We start from the raw sequence: 22,366 nt of genomic DNA, 5'->3' as shown, positions 1-22,366 counted from the left end.
ATGCGGAGTCTTAATTTTAAAATGTTTGCGTAAAAATGTGCGAAAATATAAAGACCGAGCGCGTGGCGCGAGGTAAATGCATAATCGAGCGCGAAGCGCAAAATATATACAACATCGAGCGCGAAGCGCGAGAACCAACAGTCGCGCGCCCTAGGCGCGCTCAAACCTGTGAGCGCAAAATATATATATTTTTATTTTTCTTTTATGAATTTAGCAATTTTCAGCACAGTTAAAAATATGTACGTATGGCCTACCCACGCATAATTTTTTTATTCATGTTGGATTGACTCGATTTTACTTACTTTGTTATAAAACTAATTTCCCAATTTTTGTGTGCATGGAACATATATATTATCATTGACTCAAAATAAAAAGTTTTCGGAGTGGCCACCTCTATTAATTTTATTTTTTTGGTGAAACATATCAACTTTATTTTTGTCTCTAGTGCATAATATCTTTTTTCTTCAAATTTTTATATGATTTAAAAATTTTTAATCAAAAACTTTATCTCTTTCCAATTTCAACTATATGAAGGATTAGACTTTATTTACATATGGCAAACCTTTCAGATCAATTTATAAAATAAGCATCTGTACAAATTAAGAGTCTTATGACTTTCGGCAGACTTTTCAATTACATCTATATGTATTTTTTCCAATATGGATTTTCTTAAAATTCCATATGAAGGTATTTATAAATGTTCCTAGAAATTTGCAATTTTTTAAAAAATACTACAAAAAAATAAGATTACGTCTTTTTGAAGATTTTGATCGATGTTTTTATAAAACGTTGATTTTCGTACAAAATTATTAACTTAATAATTATCTATTAAGTATATTTGAGACGAATTTAACATTAATAAATGTTTTCTCCAAAAAAAGGTGTAAAATTATTGTTAACTATATTCTTAGTGTTTTAGAATAAAAAAAAATCATTACGCTTTTTTAGATATTACCTCATTTGATAAAACCTCGCCGAAAACTCAAACATAAAAATAACTCGACCAGAGCCCCACTAGCTCCCGACCAGAGCCTGAAGATTACCCGCACGGAAATTAGTGAACAAAAAGGCGCGACTAGCCCTTGACCAACTACCGACCAGGCCCCGACAGAAATTTTGACAACAAAAAGCCTAACTAGTCCCCGATTAGTGTCCGACTTGTAATAGGGCCAAATGGGGTCATTTCCACACGGGTAGTTTAAATTGCTACTAAATAGTAGAACTTTTTACCCAATTTTGAATTTTCGAGACGAAAATACCAATTTTCAGAAAAAAAGTTAATTTTACTGAGACAGTTTAATTTTTAACCTGACAGTTGCATTTTTACTAAAAAAGATTAAATTAATGCAAAAAGGCATAATTTTTTAAGCTAAACAGACGAATGTTAAAAAAAGTTTAATTGCTAATTTTAAAAAATTAACCAGTCCTGAAAAAATGTATACAAATTGTTGAATGTTATAGCCAAAAAGACAAATTTCCCCCAATTTGCATTGAACTACTTGGTTTAAAGTTAAACTACTTTATTAAATTTATCTGTTTGGGGATTTAACGTTTTTGTTAACAAACAAGTCGTATTTTTTGATTCGATTCAACTTGATGAAATTCGTTTTTCCTTTTTAAAAAGAAAATTTATTTAACGGAAAATTTAACGATTCCATTTTTGGTTGAAAACTGATCTTTCCTTAGTTAAATATACAAATATTTGGTTAAAAGTTTATGTATTTGTTTAAATTTCATCTGTAGTAGAAAATTCAGCAAACTGTTTTATCAAAAATTTGTCCCTTTGTAGTTGTCTATCTTTGTAGTTTTAAAATTCCACTTTTCAATTATAAATTTAATAAGTAGCTTAAAAATGCAAATATTTTGTTAACTTCATATTTTTTGGTCGAAAGTTCAACTGTTTTTTATTGTTCAATCGTTTGCTGCATTCGAAAATTAATCTTTTGGCGTATAGTTTACTAGAAGGTCACGTAGTCATATCGGCAATAAACTTTGAAAAATGTATAATTAACGTGAAATTCGTATTTAGCTAACGGATACATGACTTTTAGGGGTGGGGGACGTGGGTTAAAAATAGCCTTAAATTGGTAGCATATTTTACAGACGCCCCTTATTAAGTTTCCAATTTTTAGTAAATATTTAATTTAATTTATTAAAAATACTTAATTTACTTTAATTTGCGTTGGTATGCTTGACGCAACAGTGGACATTCTCAGCATTATTTCACTCGCAATTGTTGAACTGCCTTAATTGATATAATTTATAATTTTTTAATATTATTATCATAAGCTTCTGCGCTATTGTCACCTAGAATAATATGAGATTCCTATCTAGTTTCCTGTGATGTGCAGAAAATTGTTAGAAGTCATGGGAAAACACGCACATATATGTCCAGTTGTCCAAAGACACACACACACACGCGCGCGTACACACAAATACACACACATATATATATATATATATATATATAGACAGATATATATAAGATAGAAATCTATTGCAAGTCCAGTGCTAGTTTGGTATTATTTTCCTTTCTAGGAATAAGTGAAACAAATATTAGTCTGAACGACATAATGAAGAACATTTTAAAAGTTTTTGGAATACTTTGCTCAATGGGGGTAAGTTATCACAATCATATAATTTATTTTAACAAAAGTTGTTAAGAATGATAAAAATTATTATACCAGGTGAACATAAGCTGTCATCCTGTTGAGAAAAGAATCGATAATGCTTTTGAACACTGTCTAAAGGAGTTCAACGTTACAGGTAAAAATATCAGATTTTTAAATGTTGGTTTATTTGTTATGTTAAATATCTGTGGTTTAATTTATTTCAGTTGACGAATTCGTATCAACTGATGTGGATCTTACTTGCTTCAATACTTGTGTAGCTAGACAAGCAGAAATAGTAAGTTGAGCGAATTTATGTAGATGCTTAACTTAATATTGTGATTAGAGTTATGAAAAATTATAAATACATTTTACAGATTAAAGATAAGAAGTTTTATCTGGAAAAATATATAGAATACTTGGTTGCGATAGCAGAAGCAGAAAATTCTAAAGAAGTAGTTGAGGCTTACGAATATTGTATGGAAGAAAGTTAGTTTTTATTAATATTTAATTTTATGATTTCGTATTTTATCATTTTGCGGTCTTTAATTCGAATTTATGCACAAAACAATATTTTAATTTTTTACATTTAATTTTATACAGTGCTTGATTTCGAAGACGAATGTGATTCATATGTGAAGCTGGAAAAATGTGTTGATAAAAAGCTAAAGGAAAATTACAAGAAGGACTAAGAACTGAGAAATATAATTTTTTGAGGATATTTTACGCGTAAATAAAAATGAAAAGCGCCAAGTGGAAACAACATTTTTATATGGAATGATATAAAATAAATTAATACGATTTGTAAATTTAAAAGCTAATATAAGGAGAATAATTTTTTTATGTGTATGTTATACCACTTTATTTTTGTTCTATCGCATTGATACCATAATAAAATAATTAAAATTTCAAGTTTATACAGATAATTTAATAGATACTAAAGTATTAGGTGTGAGACAAAAGTACCAGAAACGTCTCAATTATTATCTTTCTTAATTTGTGCAAGTCCTAAATAATTTTTTGGGCAAAAATACTATAAAAATTTCAATTAATTAATTTATTTTTGAATTTTATAAGAAATAAATGATTTTTGGTACAAAAGTAGTAGGAAATTTTAATCTTATTTTTTTGAAATTTTCTGCTTTTATGCTAAAAAGGTCATGTTAAAAAATACAAAATAAAATTAAGTAGGACGTTTTTAGTACTTTTGTTCTACAAGAGTCCCATAAGCTCTTGTAAACATTTCTAGAAAAATAAAATGGAACTCTTATAGTATTTTCCTCTCGTCATTATTTTCGCACGTGTATAATTTAAAAGAAAATTAAGTGTGATGTTTCAGGTAGGTATTTTTATACCTAGAATGTCTCTTTTAAGGGGGAAAAAAATAAAATTAGGTAGGTCTTTTTCGATACTTTTGTCCTACGAAAGTCCGACTGGATTCCTGATAGAAAATTTGAGATGAATTCTTCAAAATTTTGAATGAAGGGTTCAAGGGAGGCCCAGAAGTTTAATAGCTTCTAAGGTTTTTATGATTTTTTTACTTATAGTCTTGTTTTAATTAACGGAGAAATCCTAATAAATAGAGTCAATTTTATTGTTATTTCATTTTTTTCATAAACTAGAAAATAGGAAAATTATTATTATACCATTTGCTAAAATTCAAGTCTCTATTATTTAAAAGAAAAATAAAAAGGAAAAGAAAAAGACAATATTTATGATAATTGATGGCAGTTTATATCATAACTTAAGAATTATTATAGAATATTTTTTTAAATACACCAAACTTGCGTTCAGTCACCCCGTTCTCAGCCTTCCATGAACTGCTGCCTCACTCAATTTTTCGGGGGAGCAGAGCGAGAGCGGTTGCTGTTGTCTAGTGGCCACCAGGGTTCGTATTTTCGTGTACAACGTTACCGGCTGATTCCGATGGAATTGATTGAAGAAATATTTTTTTTTTACATCTTTCATTATCAAGATTTGTACTTAAACGTAGTTTTCTTTCGGCTCTTGCATTTCTCAAAGTTTGAGACCGATATTTTATGTATAAAAAAAGTTGGAACGTTCAAAAAATTTCGAGGTTCAGAAAAAAGATAAAATAATTTTAAGTGAAATTCCTACAAAAAATGCAGTATATAAACGTACTTTATTGTACTCTAATATATTTTCCAAGGTTTCAGCTCGATATTTTATTTACAAAAAAAGTTCTTAGGTTCAAAAAAACATTCATTGAACTGAAAAAGTGAGTACAATTTCTTTAATCATATTTGAAATACAATAATTTTTTATGAAAAGTACTGATTTTCGGTATAAAACACAAAAAAAACAACCAAAATTGCACAATAATTGTTAATTTAATGACTGAGAATGATAATTAGAAACGTCTTATAGATTTTTTAAATTAAAAATACCAACTTTCAAAGACAAAGAATGAAACAAGGTAAAAAAATTCTTCGAAATTGTTTGATTTTTGCTTAAAACAACAGATTTTCGGCGAGATACCTTTACAGAATCTAAAATTGTTCAATACTTGCAAGTCTTCTTTCAACTCAGTATCGACATTACGGCTGAAAATAGCTGGCATAACCAACAATTGAACAAACAAAATCTATATTCTTTGAAATCTAATTATTTTACTTGAAAAAAAAAAAACAGATTTCCGGTGTAAAACACGAGTAAAACCTAAACTTCTTAATAAACGTTGAATCTTATTTTAAATATAATTACACCCGAATTTCAATTTTAGCAATTTTTATTTATGCGTTCCAAGAATTACGTCGTGCAATGACAAAACAGTAGCACAGCGATAAAAGCACCACGTTAACTACGCCACGTTGCCTGACATTGCAAGACGCCCCTGATGTTTCCGTTCGGAGACACTTTATTTAAGTCGAAGGTCAGAACCAAAATCGTGCATAAATTGAAACTTGAGTGTAGTTTCTTTTATTCAAAATATTAATATCTAAACAACAATACTGACACAATTAAGAAATGGTTCAAGCTTCTCAATTTGGTTATTTTAAACAAAAGACTTTGGTTGACAGTGATAAATAATTGTATTCACCTCACTTTTCCTTCCACGTAGATGGAGCTTTGTAATCGTAACTGTTTTGAAAAGAATTTAATTCATTTGATATAGTAAAGAAGTTTTCGTCATTTATATTACATTTAAGACCGATTTTTATATTAATAATTTTTTCATTCTCATAATTTAAAGTTTATGCGAGAATCGGGAAGATTTGTTGATTCGAGTCAAATCAATTGAACTATAATACTGATATATTTTAATGAAGTGTCCGGAAGCCATGTTAACACAGAAAAAAACAAAAACAATGTTTACATCGATTTTAGTTAAAAGAATCGATCCAACAGAGATTAAATTTGTCGAATAAACTTTACATGGAACTGAGATCATTTCGAGTTTTTAAACTGTCCGAATAATTTTTCAGTGAAAAACCGCCATCTGATATGTAGATGATAGCCGTTCGAAGAACATGGAACTATGCTTGAAATCGATCTGGAAGTCAGGAAAAACAGTTTTAGAAACATTGCAATTATTACAATTTCATTTTAAAAATAATTGCACCTTTCGCGGACGAATGAAAATATATTTTTGTGACTGAAAATAAATGATTTGATAGCCAGCTGCAAAGTCGTCATATTCACTATGACCTTAGCCATAGTTCAGAAGTTGTGAGATAGGAATTTCCGTCCTTTTGAAATAAAGTCTGAAATATACTTTTATATTAGGATTCACTTTTAATTATTAATATTTAAATTATTCTTTATTTTAAAATAAACTAAAGGTACGAAATATTTATTAACTTATTTGACTCCTATTTTTGGTTTTTTTCGAAAACATAAGATAGTTGTTGTGTCAAGTTCTTTATTTTTACTCGTGAAAAATAAGTTTTAACTCGTTCCCGATAAATATAATTATTTTAAAAATAATTACTGAGTAAACGAAAAGTTGTTTTAAATCTAGTGTCCTGATTTATAGTTTGAATTCAATCATATTTTGCCGCTTTCTAATTGCTGCTCAGCACGTAGCAGAGGACAGCTTTTATTCCATCGTATGATCAACTTTTGCCAAATAGCATGTAAAATTTCACAGCAGAAAATTTTACATGCAATATCATAAATTTTCTAATGAAATAATTCTGACGATTTTTGTAAAAAAAATCATAAAGTTCGGAAAGGGATAGGTTGCGACGGAACTTCCCCCTTCCCTTTTCTATCTCAAAAAATTACAATTTTAAATATGAAATTCAATTTGTCTGATTTGTCTTTACATTTTGAAAATGTTTTGTATTATTTTGTAATTTTGTATTTCTTGTATGTTTCTATTTACAAATCGATTAAAATAAAAACTTTATTTGGTCTACCATAGAAAAAAATCACTAATGCTTCCTCTACGAGGAAGCAATTACATTTGCTAACGGAAAGCAAAGTGGCCTTGAAATGAGCACCATATAATTCTAAATTAAAAAAAAAAGTGAAAAGACTTAAGATCGAAGTCATAGTTTATATTTATTTTAATATGCAAAGTGTAATAAGCAAACTGTACTTTTTGAATAAGAGCTTGAAATTGATTAAAAGAAGCATAAATCTTTAAATAACATGCATGTCACCTCATCTCAAGTGTTGCGATAAACACATCCAACAATGTACTCTTGATTTATATAAATCTATATGTATATGAAATTCAAGCTGCTTTAGCTCGAACTTCAAAAATGTTTACAGTGTCATATTAGATTCGACACATTGAGAGGTAAATTTATCGAGCTTTGCACTGATATAAATAATGCTGGAAAGAACGATAATAAAACCTTCAATAAAAGTACATGCTGCCTTAGACGACCAATGCATCAATGTTTCTAAAATAAAAACGTTTCAACATGTCTGGTCTGAATGTTATCTCTTATCAGGAGTCCGCGCTCGACACTCAACACAAGAATAAAGTGTTTAAGAATCCTGACCTATCATCAGGGTGTCCTCACTTCTTTCGATTTCTTTCTTACCCATGCTAGGCGATTCAATTCGAATATTTTTTAATTTTAATTATAGAAGTTGCTACAGTATAATCGACACATCTAGATTCTAGAATATAACGTGTTTCAACGTAAAATGTAATGCGCCATTAAAAATTGTTGGTTTATTTAAAAGAATGTGTGGAGTGATTAAAAAACTAATCATTATATTTTGAGGGTGGTTTGAGTTGCTCAATGGCGGCTCTTGTTTCTTAGAAGGGAAGCAGAACCAAAGGCAGGGTCGAACAGGTCAAATGTCGTCGTCTCTAAGAGGGCTGGTGTGAATTTGTAATCTCTAGTTAGTTCAGATCAGAATTCGATACAAGAAAGACGTGCTTTCCAAAGTGCTCTTTGAATAAAGCACAAACTTAAGTTAAATTAAATGCCGTAGTTTTATTTCCATAACCTAATTTCCTATAGCCGTAGTTTTATTTCCATAACCTAATTTCCAATAGTCGTAGTTTTATTTCCATGACCTAATTTCCTATAGATTATGGGCCCAAAAGACGCGTTAATTGATCTGTGTCTTATGCGTGAAATGTGTACCTGGTAAACTGTGCCTAAAGTGATAAAACTGTGAACTACAAATGGAAAGCTTAAAAGTTAAAAGAAACATTAAAGCTTTTGACGGTGAGAGGTATGGTGTGTGGAAATTTAGATTACGCGCATTGTTAATAAAACTGGATGTGATTAAAGTGATCGATGATGCAACCCTGCATAAGCAAAGTGATGAGTGGAAGAAGGCTGATCGAGTTGGGAAAAGTGTGATAACTGAATATTTATCTCTTTCCTCAATTTTTAAAAAGCAGAAAGCACTGCGAAGGAAATATTTCAAAGTTTAGATATTATATATGAACAAAAAAATTTTGCCACTCAATTGGCTCTTCGAAAGAAATTGCTTCGACTAAAATTATATGGCGAAGCACCTTTAATAAAGCATTTTAAAACTTTCGATGACTTACCAACTGAACTACCTAGTGCCGGTGCGAAGTTAGAAGAAACTGACAAAGCTTCACATTTGTTGTTAACGCTTGCATCATCCTATAATGGTGTGATAACTGCAATAGAAACCTTGTCAAATTTAAGAAGAAATCTTCGAACTTGACCTTTCACCATTGTGGTAGAAAAGGACACTTCAAGAAGTACTGTTATCACTATAAAAGAAGACTACAATACGAAAGACAAAGAATAGTTCAAGCTGTTCAAATGTCTGAACAATCGACTTCAAATACAGCCAATACTTCCGGTTTCGCCCTCATGATTGGAGATCATCAACCTAAAAATGGAGACAAGGAAATTTTTATTCTGGATTCTGGTGCATCTGATCACATTATGAACAACGAAGAATTATTCAGTAAATTTATGGAGTTATAGCCTACAATAAAAATTTCCGAAGCGAAAAACGGAACTTTTATCACAGCGACAAAGAAGAAATACAAGTTATAAGTATTAAGGGCGTCAAGGGCGTTCTAAAGGATGTTTTTTACAGTCCTGAGATTCCTCATCATCTACTTTCTGTTAGACAAATGCAACAGGAAGGGATGACAAACACGTTTGATCAAAAGGGTGTGGAAGTAAGAAAAGGTGGTAAGATTATAATCATTGATAAGTCTCTAAATAATTTAACAGTCGTTGATTTTAATATTTTATTTAAAATTTTGAACTCTAATGTGTAAGTACTCAGTACTGAAAGAGATTATTATAATTTGTTGCTTCAGCGTTTGGGTCATATTGTAAAAAGGAAATTCATAGAGTTGAAAAATAAGTAGATGATGAATGATGCAGGTCAAACTGAAAAAGTTACACCTAATGATAATATATGTGAAGCGTGCTTAAATGGTGAACAGGCTCGATTGCCCTTTGGAAAGTTTAAAGATAAAAGCTGTGTAAAAAGACCACTTTTTAGTATTCATTCTGATGTCTGTGGTCCAATCACTCCTACAACAAATGACAATACAAATTATTTCGTATTGTTTGTTGATGAGTTCACTCATTACTGTGTTGCATATCTGATTGCATATAGATCAGATGTATTTTCAGTTTTTAAAGATTTCATTACAAAAAGTGAAGCTCATTTTAATATAAAGGTGTTAATCTGTATCGCGATAATGGAAGAGAATTTTTGTCGAATGAGACGAAGGATTACTGTGTGCAGAAAGGTATCAGCTATAATTTGACAGTTCCACGAACTTTTTGATTAAATGGCGTCTCAGAGCGAATGGTTAGAACGATAACTGAAAAACCTCGTTCAATAATTTCTGGTGCGAGCCCAGACAAATATTTTTGGAGTGATGCAGTTCTTACTGATACTTATTTGATTAATTTAACGCCAACTAAAGCTTTGAGAGTAAATAGAACAACATATGGATTGTGACATGGTAAAAAACTTCAATTGAAGTAATTAAAGGTTTTCGGTTCTACTGATTTTGTCCATAATAAAACTAGAAAAACTAAATTGGACGAAAAGTCTTGGAAAGGTATTCTAGTAGGGTGTGAACCGAATGGCTTCAAAATGTGGGCTGTGGAAATGAGAAATTTGTTATAGTGAGAGATGTTATTTTTGATGAGACATATATCTTTGAATCTAGACAAAAGATGAAATCTGAAGGGGTTAACTCTGAAAGCTCTTGTAATTAAACTGATGCATCTGACCTTGTGCCTAAGGTAAGGTTAAAATCAGAAGTAGATTTTCATAAATCTGATAGTGAGAAATCAGATATGTCAAAAGAGAGGGTTGATATGATACCTTATAAGATAGCAAAATTAGATCAGGAATCTAATAAATCTGTAATTAAAACAGATATGCACACAGAGTCATTATCTCAAGAAAGTGATTGTAAAGCAGAAACATTTTCTGAGCCTAGAAGGAGTGATAGCATCAGACATCAACTTCGCAAATCTTATAATGAAGATAAGAAACTAGATGATTATCTCATATGCGCTCAAACAATAGTTTATAAAATCCATACTGCTTATCATGAAATTAAAATGAGTGACAATAGAGTTCAATGGGAGCAAGCTATTAAAGATGAAATTAATTCACTATTATTGAATAAAACTTGGACCTTAGTATCAAAGCCTGTAAATAAAAACAATGTCGATTGCGAACGGGTATTTACTATTAAAAATGACGAATTTGGAAACCCATTTAAATACAAAGCTCGGGTTGTTGCCCGTGGTTTTAGTCAAGAGTACTTGGCGGATTACAATGAAATATTTGCCCTAGTTGTTAGAATTTCAAGTTTTAGATTTATTATAGCTTTTGCAAATCAATTAAATTTGTCATTTCATCATATGGACGTGAAAATTGCTGTACTCAATGCAATGATAAACGAGGAAATTTATTTGAGGGTTCCTGAAGGAGTTCAATGCAAACTAATCAAGTTTGTAAAGAAATTTTATATGAAAGATTTAAAAGATATTAAACTGCTTTTGGGAATTAAATTGAATAGAAATGAAAATAAAATGACTTTGGATCAGAGTGCATATATAAAAAAATTATAATTACATTTAATATGTCTGATTGCAAAGTTGTCAGTACGCCTCTTGAAAATAAACTAAATTATACAGCTTTGAACTCCGATGAGAAATATGAAGCTCCTTGTCGAAATATTATTGGATGTTTAATGTTTGTGATGCTATGTACGCGACCTGATCTGAGTACTGCTGTTAATATTTCGAGTAGATATTTGACTAAAAGTAATAAAGGATCATGGAAATATCTAAAAAGGGTGCTTAGGTATCGCAAAGGTTCAACAGATATTAAATTGACTTAAATGCGAGGCAATTATAATGATATTCTGATTGGTTATGTTGATTCTGATTGGGGTGGAAGTGAGGAGAAGAGTTGAAAAAGTACAACAGGGTATTTATTTAAGTTATTCAAGCGTTGTACAATATGCTGGTGTACAAAAAGACAATTATCGGTAGCAGCTTTATCTACTGAGGCAAAATATATGGTTCTTTTTGAAACTGTAAGAGAAGCGATGTGGCTTTAAGCTTTAGCAACTAGTATAAATGTAAACATTGAAAAACCAATAATAATTTATGAAGACAATAATGGTTGCATAAGCATTGCTAATAATCTGACTTGGCATACAAGATCAAAGCATATTGATATTAAATATCATTTTTTAAAAGAACAAGTTAAGAAGAATATATTTAAATTAAATTATATTTCTACATGTAATCAACTGGCAGATATTCTTACTAAACCATTGACAGCAGTCAAATTTCCGGAATTTATAAATGGAATGGGTTTGGAGTAAAAAGAAAAATCACTGCGATTGTAATTTGTGTATATATTGTAAATAGAGTTTTTTTTCATCTCTATAATATTGGTAATGGTTTTTTTTGTGGATTTCCCTAATCCTTAGCAACGAATGTTGGGCTATATGTATACTCCCAGAAAGTACTTGGAAGGTGCGTCTTGTCTTGTCTTACTTGATTTTTTTTGTTCTAAATATAGTATAAGGAAAGGCATTATCTTGCTTATCTTGCTCTTTAAATAAAGCACAAACTATGCCGTAGTTTTATTTCTATAGCCTTATTTCCTATAGCTGCAGTTTTATTCTCATAAGATAATTTCCTATAAAAATCATAAATTACCTAAAAGCTGTTTACGCAAAATTAGTTTCGCACAATTGCATAGTATAATTTTATGATGTCATTAAGAGGAATCGAGAAATTTAGCATGGACTCGAACCACTAACGCTGTATGATGTTCTTGATGTTGGTAAGGTAGGCTTTTTATTCTCTAATTAAATATTTCCCTTTTTGTTCTAAAATTCTAGAAAGTTCTAGACTACAGGAAGAAATTTTTCAAATAAATGTATTATATATAATGAAGCAATAAATGATCCTTATTTTCTATCAACTATATGGCGTTGTATAAAATTTAAGGAAAAATCAAAACATAACCTTGAAGGTATTAAAGTGAAATGCTTAATTATTGAGATAATAAATAGCTTTGAAGTTGATTACGCAAAATTCATTTCACAAAGTTGCACAATATAATTTGACGACGTCACCAAGAAAATTCTAGAAAATTGGTATGGACAAATACATACTGATCCAGATTTAGTTCTGTGAAAAGGTTCAAAAGTGTTTTGCACGATATATTTATTAAGAATAATGAATTAAAAGTTTATAATGATAAAAATGTTTAGCTTCATTAATTTCAGTATTTTTTTCTAAATCTCTTCCAGTAATTTAATGATCTCTTTAATTGAATGTTTTGCTTTATCAGGATGTTCTGTAGCATATTATCTCTTGCGATATATTTTTCAATATACAGTGAAACCTTAACTCTGCGCGGCTGTGATTGGTGAGAGGTGCCGGGAGAAATTGCAGTGCTCACTCAAACGTCAAGAAACAGAGAGAGAGAGAGAGAGAGAGAGAGAGAGAGAGAGAGAGAGAAACAAGAAAGAGAAAAACAGGAGAAAGACAAAATAGTTCTCAGACTCTGGATTTAATGTCATGCTCAGTCCCAAAATTGACATTAAATTCAGGTACTTCGTAGACGGTCACCCATCCAAGTGCTAGGGACGCTCGAAATGGCTTGACATCTGGACTCTTCTCGAGTCAAGATAATATATTTCTATGAAAATTTGTACGCCCCGATATTTTAAATGATTTTTCTAAACTTGCATAAAAATGTTTAGAGTTGAACAATAATTTATTTTGCACCTTGAGAGGGTACCCATGCGAAGCCGACAGGCCATGTACAAATCAATGTTATTAAAGTAAAAATGAATATCGTGGTATCTTATGGAACAACGTTTTCAAATAAAATAATTGCAAGGAAAGCAGCTACTCGCGCGCAGAACGCGCATGTGAGCTTCCAGTATTTTTTATTGAAGATCGAAGGTTTGTCTAGTTTAGCCACCCGCTTGTGGAAGATTTACAACTTCCTAGGACGAACATAAAATGTTTTAGGAAACGTTGAATTTTTAACAGTTTTTAACAGAATTTTTCAGTTTAATAAAAATAACTTTTTACACAAAAAAACGAGTTCTCAAGAAAATCGTTAAAATTTTAACAAAGGAGGAGAATTTTCAGTAGAAATAATAATTTTCAACCAAAAAAAGAAGAACTTTGAACAAAATAGTTAAATTTTCAAGTAAAAAGTTCAATTATGAACGAAGGGAGTTTACCTATCAACAAAATATTTAAATTTTCAACCACAGAGATGAATTTTCAACTAGAATGAGAAATTCATAAAAAAAAGTTAATTTTCAACAAAGGATTAAACTTTTAACCAGGCAGTTAAATATTCAACCACAGTGATAAACTTTCCACCAAGAAGATTATTTTTGTACCAAAAAGACGAATTATGGACAAAATATGAATGCTCAACAAAACACTTAATTTTTCAAACTAAAAAACGAATTATCAAGAGATGACTAACTTTGATCAAAAGATTTAAAATTTTATATAAAAAGATTAATTTTTAACCGAATAATTCAATTTTCAACCAAAAAAGATACTATGTCAATTAAAAATGTAATACTTAAATTTTCATTTAATAATTCTCACTTTTAACAACAACAAATACGAATTTGCAACCAGGCCTGGCAGAACGCAGGTTATTTTTCTTTCTCGCTTGTTAAGAAGCGTGAGTCTAAAGGAAGTAGAGTAAGCGAGACACTCGCCTGTAGAAAACCGTCATTTGTTTTCCACATGCGAACATCTCACTTACTTTAATTCCTTTACATTCACACCAGATAACATACGTTCCGCCGGGCCTGTTTAAAAGAAAACAGTTTAACTTTCAACCGAACAGATAAATTATCAACTAAAATAATAAATTTTCAACAAAAATAATGAACTTTCATACAAAAAATGTCAGCTTTCAAACAAGTAGTTAAATTTTCTACGTAAAAAAATATAAATTTTAAACAAAATAGTGAAATACACAACCAAACAGATCAATTATTATTTTAATATACAGGCAATGAATTTTCAACAAATGAATTCACCTATTAACCAAGTACACAAGAACGCCTATATAAGAACAGTTCAGGGGGTTGCCTCGCACCAGCCTCGAGACTGTGGGCCAGTAGTTCTTGGAAGGATTAAATCAGGCTATCCTATATAAGCGTTGTTGTGTAGTTAAATTTTCAATCAAGAAAGATTTTTCAGTCAAGGGAGAAACAAATTTTCAACCACATTATTGGCCTTTTGAGCCAAGAAGGTAAATTTTTGGAAAAACGGTTTATTTTCCAAGCCGCAAATATGAATTTAAAAAAAGTTAATTTTATACCAAATTGTTCAATTTACTACCAAAACTGTTAAATGGTCAATCCAAAAAGAAGGATTTTCAAAAAATACGTGAATTTAAATTTCTAAATAAAGAGAATGATTTTCTAATATAATTTGGAAGTTCCGAACCGAATTATTACACTTTTGACAAAATATTACAATGTTTAACCAAAAAGATAGATTCTTAACCGAAAATCTAATAAACCAAACTCTCGCTTTCAGTCAAGTGTCGGGGGTTGCTTTCAAATGGCCTTGGACTGATTTCGGAGGAACAGAAACATATATGTATATATACATACACAGAAAGAAACACACACACACACACACACACATATATATATATATATATATATATATATAATGTCGCAGCCGCACTCGGGGTGACTGAAAGTGAGAGTTTGGTGTAGTCGACTTTTCAAAGAAAAATAATTAAGTTACAGCCAAAAATAGATTCACCTTATTTCCACTCCCAGTTCTGGAAGATTTATTACTCCTAGAATAAATAAAGAGTTTTTTTTAGAAAATTTTGAATTTCAGTTCGGGAGAGAAATTCAAATTGACCTATTTTGGCCTAAAAATCCCTATGGTTCTGGAAATTATTTATTTTGTCTTCGAAAAGCGTTTCTTTTGATGGTATAGAAACTGACACTCGACTGTTACTACTCATTAAAATTCATGACAAGCCATTGATCTTGAAAATCGGATCATTATAATGCGAATTTTTCTGATCAATTGGAAAGTCCATAATCTTCATAAAAGAGTTGCATGTCATTTTTATCCAGTTTCGGGATCAAATTAATCAACTGAAATTTACGGTTTATATAAAAATGGTTTATAATGTTTATTGACCTATATTAATTATTAAATAAAATTTTATATTAACCTTGAAAAAGCTTTTGACAAGGTAGCTAGAAGTAAACTTTGGGAAGTCCTGAAAGAGTATGGAGTCAATGGATGAATCCTACAAGTTATAAAAACTATATACACAGGTAGCAAAGCGTGTGTAAGGGTGAATGGGAAATTGAGTGACTGCTTCGATATTATTCAAGGAGTTAGACGTTAGACAAGGATCCATTATGTCTTCATGGTTATTTATATTATTTATGGACAAGTGTTTAAGAATGGCTCTTTCCGACGAAGAGGGTGTGGATCTCGAAACAGTAAGGGTACGCGGGTTAGCGTTCGCAGATGATAAGGTTGTTATGACAGAGATAATCGAAGACTAACAAAGAATGTTGAATAAACTAGATGCAAGAATGTGGAGCATGGACCTCAAAATTAACGCAAATAAAACGAAAACTATGGTGTTCGAAGGAAAGAGTAAGAAAACGCTATGCAATATTTTATTAAATGATGAGAGAATTGAACAAGTTGATAAGTTCGTATACCTGGGTAGCTTATTTACTAGGGACGGGAAGATAGATGAGAAATTAGATAGACGAATAAATGAAGGTAAGAAGGTTATTCGTAGAGCAGGTCCCCTTATCAGAAGTAAAAATATAGTGAGTAGCGAGATCATTCTAAAAGAATGTGGCGCAGAAGAGACGCTAATAGACATATGGGAAAGAAATCGGTTAAGATGGTTCGGTTATGTTCAAAGAATGCCAAATGAATGACTAACGAAACAAGTGTATCAAGGTAAGGTAAATGGCAGTCTGCCCAGAGGCAGACCGCGGAAAGAATGGTTAGAATGTGTGAATGAGACTCTAGTTAGAAGAGACATAAGAAGCCACCAAAACACGAGAGCCTGAATGAAAAAATGCATGGACGTAAAAGAAGCTAGAGAAGTAGCAGTGTTGCGGAACGAATGTGTTATATACATAAAAAAAAACACGAGAATTCTGGATCAATCTAAAAATTCTCTATCCCTTCCTCACATCACTACTGTCCCCAACGAGTGAGTCACGCCTACCCCGAAAGTTAAATGGCTTCATGGTGTAATAATATTAATAATCCTCCTTAAACGCAAGGAAATTTGAACTCCTATTCAGCTTTTAAATTGTTTCTGGCTTTCAAAAATCGAGTAAAACTTAGGACTTTACGAAAAAAATTGATAAATTTTTTTAAAAATTCATAATTTTGCAACAACAAAATTTAAAAAAAAACTGCGGCGTTTTAAAGCTTAGACTATGATATTTAGAAAAAATATATGGGCCTATTGGCAACGGCTTCAAAAAGCGCAATTATTTGAAGACTTGAAAATTGAAAATATTTTACAGTGATTCATGCAAGTAATTCCATAGAAAAAGCAGGATATTTAATGTTAATGCATATTTATTGTACAAAAATAGTTCAGAATTGAATGAAAACTTCATGCTGCTCATATAAATTCCAGAAAATATGAAATAAAGCAAAATAACTAAGGTTCACTAACTTGTGAAAACACAAACGCGGTTAACACACAAGGACTTTTATGTCACTGTACGCAATTTCACCTCGCACCGCCCAAAGGTTAACTGAAGTACTGAAACGCCACTCACTGGACTTGACCTTATAACTACCTAGATCTTTTATAGGGGGAATCAAGCTTCCATACTTTCCAAAAGACAAGATATTTCAGCTTGTATAGTACAGATCCATTCTTCTTCAACATTTGTCAAATTTCTTGAAAGCCACATTATATTTATCCTTAGATTTTGCAGGTAGTAAATCTTGCTTTGCTTCTTTTACTTCTGCAATTATGTTTATGGGTGGCATTTTAAATTTGTAGATGCTTGAAAGTTTTACGGATTCTATTGCTGTAGATGAAAACATAAAATTGATGTGGGAGTCATCTGTTTGAGCTGTGATTGTTAATTTCGTATGGCGCGAAATTTTCAAAGTGGTTCGGTGCAAGGTATATTTTTGTATATGTGACGTGCGCCGAAGAAATGGGGCTTATTCTGAAAAGTGAGGTTTGTCAGGGTGACTACAGGACTACGACATTCTCACGGAAAGAGATAGTTCGTAGACGCGGCTCATGGACGAGGTATAGGTGAGACGCATAGATGGGGTAGTGAGTGGTGGGAGGTGTTTCACAGACTCTCAAGCTGTCGAGTGATATCCCGATTTCTCGGGTAGATAACAACTCAATTATTAGCAATAATAACGCTCGGATTTTTCCCGATGGTTTCATTATAAACAGCAGCTCAAAAAGTACCGAATTGTGTAAAAACCTTGATTTCGATTTTTTTAGAGTAAGCCCCCTTTCTTCGGTGCGCGTACACACACACATGCGCGTCAACACACACACATATACAGGGGAGTCATCTAGACAGGACCTATTTCAATGTTGAATAACTCCGCCATTTTTCAGCCGATTTTGACAAATCAGCCAGATTCTGAAACGTCAGTCTATACCATTTTAGACATGAATCGACTTACGCAAAAAAGCGGGCTGAAATTGTAGCGCTGTACATTGAAAAAAATCGTTAAACTGGGAAAACTCTGATTTGGGTGATTTAGACTGGCCTTCTCGTCCGCCGGATTTGACGGCACCGAACTTTTTTCTGTGGGGATACTTGAAGAGTACGGTATATGCCACTAAACTGAAGACTATTGAAGAACTAAAACCTAATATCACAGCGGAAATTGCTGCTATTACGCCCCAAATGTTGTCAAATACAATGCAAAATGCTCAAAAAAGCAATATATATATATCCACAGTACGTTTAGTACATTGTGTCTTAGTCAGTAGCCATTTGCTGAACTAATAAACCGTCAGAGCGGCGGCGTTTCGAACTAAAAAGCTGTCAGTACCTGATCATGTTTGGTAAATGGCTATCGAACGCCCATTTTTTGGGTCCGCACCATGTCACATGCAGCAAGTCTCTGCGGCATGTCACACCTGCGGCATGTCACAATTGTGGCTTGTCACATCTGTGGAATGTCTCGTCTGCGGAATGTCACAACTGCGACATGTCACATCTGCGGCATGTCACATCTGCAGCATGTCACAACTGCGGCATCTCTATCTAGCAGCTTTTCTCCCGCGCGCCATTTCTCACTGCGAAATTGACATTTCTGCGGCATTTCCCCCAGTAATAATTCTCACAGTTGCATCTCTCCCTTCCAAAAAATGTTTAATGTCCAATTAAAAATGGCTAAACTGACGCAAGTCTCCCTGAATTAATTGCCTTCCCGTTGGCATCTCTCATGCGGAAAATATTTTCGAGTCCATATTAAAACATTAAAATTGCGGCAAGCCTTCCAGAACTAATTGTCACATCTGCGGCATCTCCTACCACCGAAAACTCTCCTCAATGTTATCTATCATCTGTGAAAAAATGTTCAAGTCCACATCAAAGATGGCAAAAATGTGACTAATCTCCCCAGTGGCATCTATCCCCCAAGAAAATTTGTTAAGTACTTCCAAAGTTCGAAAAACAGCGGCAAGTCTCTCCACTGGAATTTCTCTCCAAGCAATTTTTTAAAGTACTTCGGAAAATGACAAAACTGCAGAAAGTCTACCCAGCGGTATCTCTCCCCAAGCAAATTTTCTAAGTAATTCCAAAGATGGAAAAACTGCGACAAGTTTCCCAAGCGGCATTTCTCTCTGAAGAAAATTTTCTAATTAGTTCTAAAGAATGTAAAACTACGGCAAGTCGCTTCAGCGGCATCTCGCCCCCAAGAAAATATTTTAAATACTCTAAAAGATAGCAAAATTACCGCGAGTCTCTTTAGTGGTATCTATCTCCCAAGATAATTTTTTAAGTTCTTCCAAAGATGCCAAAACTGCCATCTTAAATAACTTAAGCAAATTTCATGAGAGAGTGATACCGCTGGGGAGACTTGCTGTAGTTCTACTATTTTTGGAATCAACTAAAAAATTTTCTTGGGGAGAGATGCCACTGGGGAGACTTGCCGCAGTTTTGCCATCTTCGAAAGTACTTAAAAAAATTTCTTGGGGACAGATGCCACTGGAGAGACTTGCCGCTGTTTTGCCATCTTTGGAAGAGCTTAAACAATTTTCTTGTGGGAGAGATACCACTGAAGAGATTTGCCGCAGTTTTACCATCATTAGAACTTATTCGAAAATTTTCTTGCGGGAGAGATGCCGCTGGAAAGACTTGGCGCAGTTTTGCCATTTTTGGAAGTACTCAACAAATTTTCTTGGAGTACATATGCTTAATTGCTTTCGGGAGAGATGTCGATGTGGAGATTTGACGCAGTTTTGCCCTCTTTGGGAAAGTTTAAAAAATTTTTCTTGGGGGAGAGATGCCGCGGATGTGACAATTATTCCTGAGAGGCTTGCTGAATTTTGTCTACTTTGATGTGGAATGAAAAATTATTCTATAATGGGAGATGCCTCTAAGGGCGTCTTGCCGCGGGCGAGATATGTCGCAAATCTGAAAATCAGTCCTGAGAGACTTGCCGCACTTTTGCCATTTTTATGTGGACTTGAACATTTTTTCACAGATGATAGATGCCACTGGGGATACTTTTCGGTGGTAGGAGATTCCGCAGATGTGACAATTAGTAACAATTAGTTAAGCTTGACGCAATTTTAATATTTTAATTTGGAATCGAAAATTTTTTCTGGATGAGAAATGCCACCGGGAAGATAATTAGTCCAGGGAGACTTGCCTCAGTTTAGTCATTTTTATTAGACATTAAACAGTTTTTGAAAGGGAGAGATTGCACTGGGAGAATTTTTACTGAGGAGTGATGCCGAAAAATGTTAATTTCACAGGGAGAAATGCCGCGCGGCAGATGTGACCTCAGGTGTGACTTGCCGCAGAGAGACTTACCGCTTGTGACATGATATGGACTCCACTTTTCTGGGGACACTATAGGTTCATAACATGGTGGTTTTTTCATGTTGCTTCTCGATTATATATTTTGGTTAAAGACGTTTCTTTATTAGTGTAAAATTCAACGATAGGGTTCAAAATTCATTATTACTTGATTACACATTAACTTTCATATTACAAATGCATCTTTTTCGGTTTAAAAGTACACTCTACTCTAAAAATGTCGACTTTTCAAGTTGAACACTTCACTATTATGTTTTATATTTTTGTGTAGAAAATTATTTTCCTTTGTTAAACATTCACCTATTTGGTTGAGGATTAAAATATTTTGTTAAAACTTTGTATTTTTGGTAAAAATTACACTCTCTGCTGGAAAATTTACGTATTTTTCTAAAACTTCGTTTTTTCGTAACACCAAATTGCGCTTCTTTTTGGTTAAAAATGTAACCTCTTTGTAAAATTTTATTTTTTTATTTTTTTATAAGGTAATTTTATTTTAATTCAACTATTTCACTTTTGCTTAAAAATTTAGTCTTTATATGTTGAAAATTCTGCTATTCTATGGAAAATGCATGTCTTTTGTTAAGAATGTGTGGTTTTGGGTAGACAATAAATATACATTTCTTAAATATTCGTTCTTCTAGGTTGTAAATTAATCTGTTCTTATTGAGGACCTAATTTTTTTTTAGAAATAATTTTTCAAGTTAAAAATAGTTGAATTTTCTCCCACCCTTTACACACACGCAACCACACACCCACCCAAATAAATAAATAAATATATATATACAGGGTGTCTAAAAAGTCCCGGGACGGTTGGATATTTCCTCAGGTAAAATATTTTTCAAAAAAGTGACGGTCATTCCTGAAGTAAATTTCAACGAGAAATTCAACGGTGACCTTCATTTTGACCTTGAAGTTGACCTTCATGACTTTTTGAAGGTCAATTTGGTTTTTAAAATGGAAACTCCCTTTTTTACATCTGCAATCGATAAAGCGGAAAATTCTACGTTCAGGTACATCCCAAATCATAAGTCAATTGTAACGTTCAAGGTTAGTTAGAGGTTATTTGAAATTAAAATGTTTTCCAAGAGGTCAATGTAATTCCTGAAATAAATTTCAACGAGAAATTCATTGGTGAGCTCTGTATTGACCTTGGTGATGATCTTTCAGGTTTTTTCAAGGCTTTTTCTAAGCAGTTTACGTTTAGCATTACCCAGGAACAACGACGTGGGCGTAGTAAATTATGTTCCCTTTGGGGCGCTTGATTAGCGTGAGTCCTCTTGCCTCTCACGCTTCAGTGAAGATGTTCGAACTGAAAAACTTGAGCTTCTTGACAAAAAGCTATGCGATTGTAAAAATGAGTTACAGTATTACGAATCATCTCCCTATCAATCAAAGTAGCCTGCTGCAGAATCCGATTCTGCAATTTGTCTAAGGTTTGGGGTTGCGTTGAGTATACTTTGCTCTTTAAATAACCCCAAAGCAAATAGTTGAGAGGCGTCAGATCAGAAGATCTAACAGGCCACTCGATTTCACCCCCTTTTCCAATCCACCTTTGAGGGAACAGAGTATCCAAATATGCTTGAACCTCTCTACCGCAATGAGCCGCTGTTCCGTACTCCTGGAACCAAATATTTTGAAAATTATCGCCTGTAATCTCCCTTATTCTTGTTACAATTTGGTTTCTGAGAAGCATGGAAAAAGGTTCTCTATGAATTCTGTCCATCATAATTTC

General features: G+C 32.5%; 1 protein-coding gene across 1 annotated transcript; it reads left to right on the top strand.

Annotated features, from left to right (window-relative positions):
* The first annotated feature begins 2,535 nt into the window (after positions 1–2,535).
* LOC117168520 lies at positions 2,536–3,359 on the top strand. The gene is made up of 5 exons (XM_033354254.1): positions 2,536–2,618; positions 2,688–2,766; positions 2,837–2,907; positions 2,987–3,098; positions 3,213–3,359. The coding sequence occupies exons 1-5, from the start codon at positions 2,574–2,576 to the stop codon at positions 3,299–3,301; spliced, it is 396 nt and encodes a 131-aa protein (XP_033210145.1). The 5' UTR covers positions 2,536–2,573; the 3' UTR covers positions 3,302–3,359.
* Positions 3,360–22,366: the final 19,007 nt, after the last annotated feature.

Source organism: Belonocnema kinseyi, chromosome 2 (genome assembly GCF_010883055.1).
Source record: "Belonocnema kinseyi isolate 2016_QV_RU_SX_M_011 chromosome 2, B_treatae_v1, whole genome shotgun sequence".
NCBI classification, from domain to species: Eukaryota; Metazoa; Arthropoda; class Insecta; order Hymenoptera; family Cynipidae; genus Belonocnema; species Belonocnema kinseyi.
Note: the sequence above shows the minus strand (reverse complement) of the source record. Positions and strands in the feature narration are given on the sequence as shown.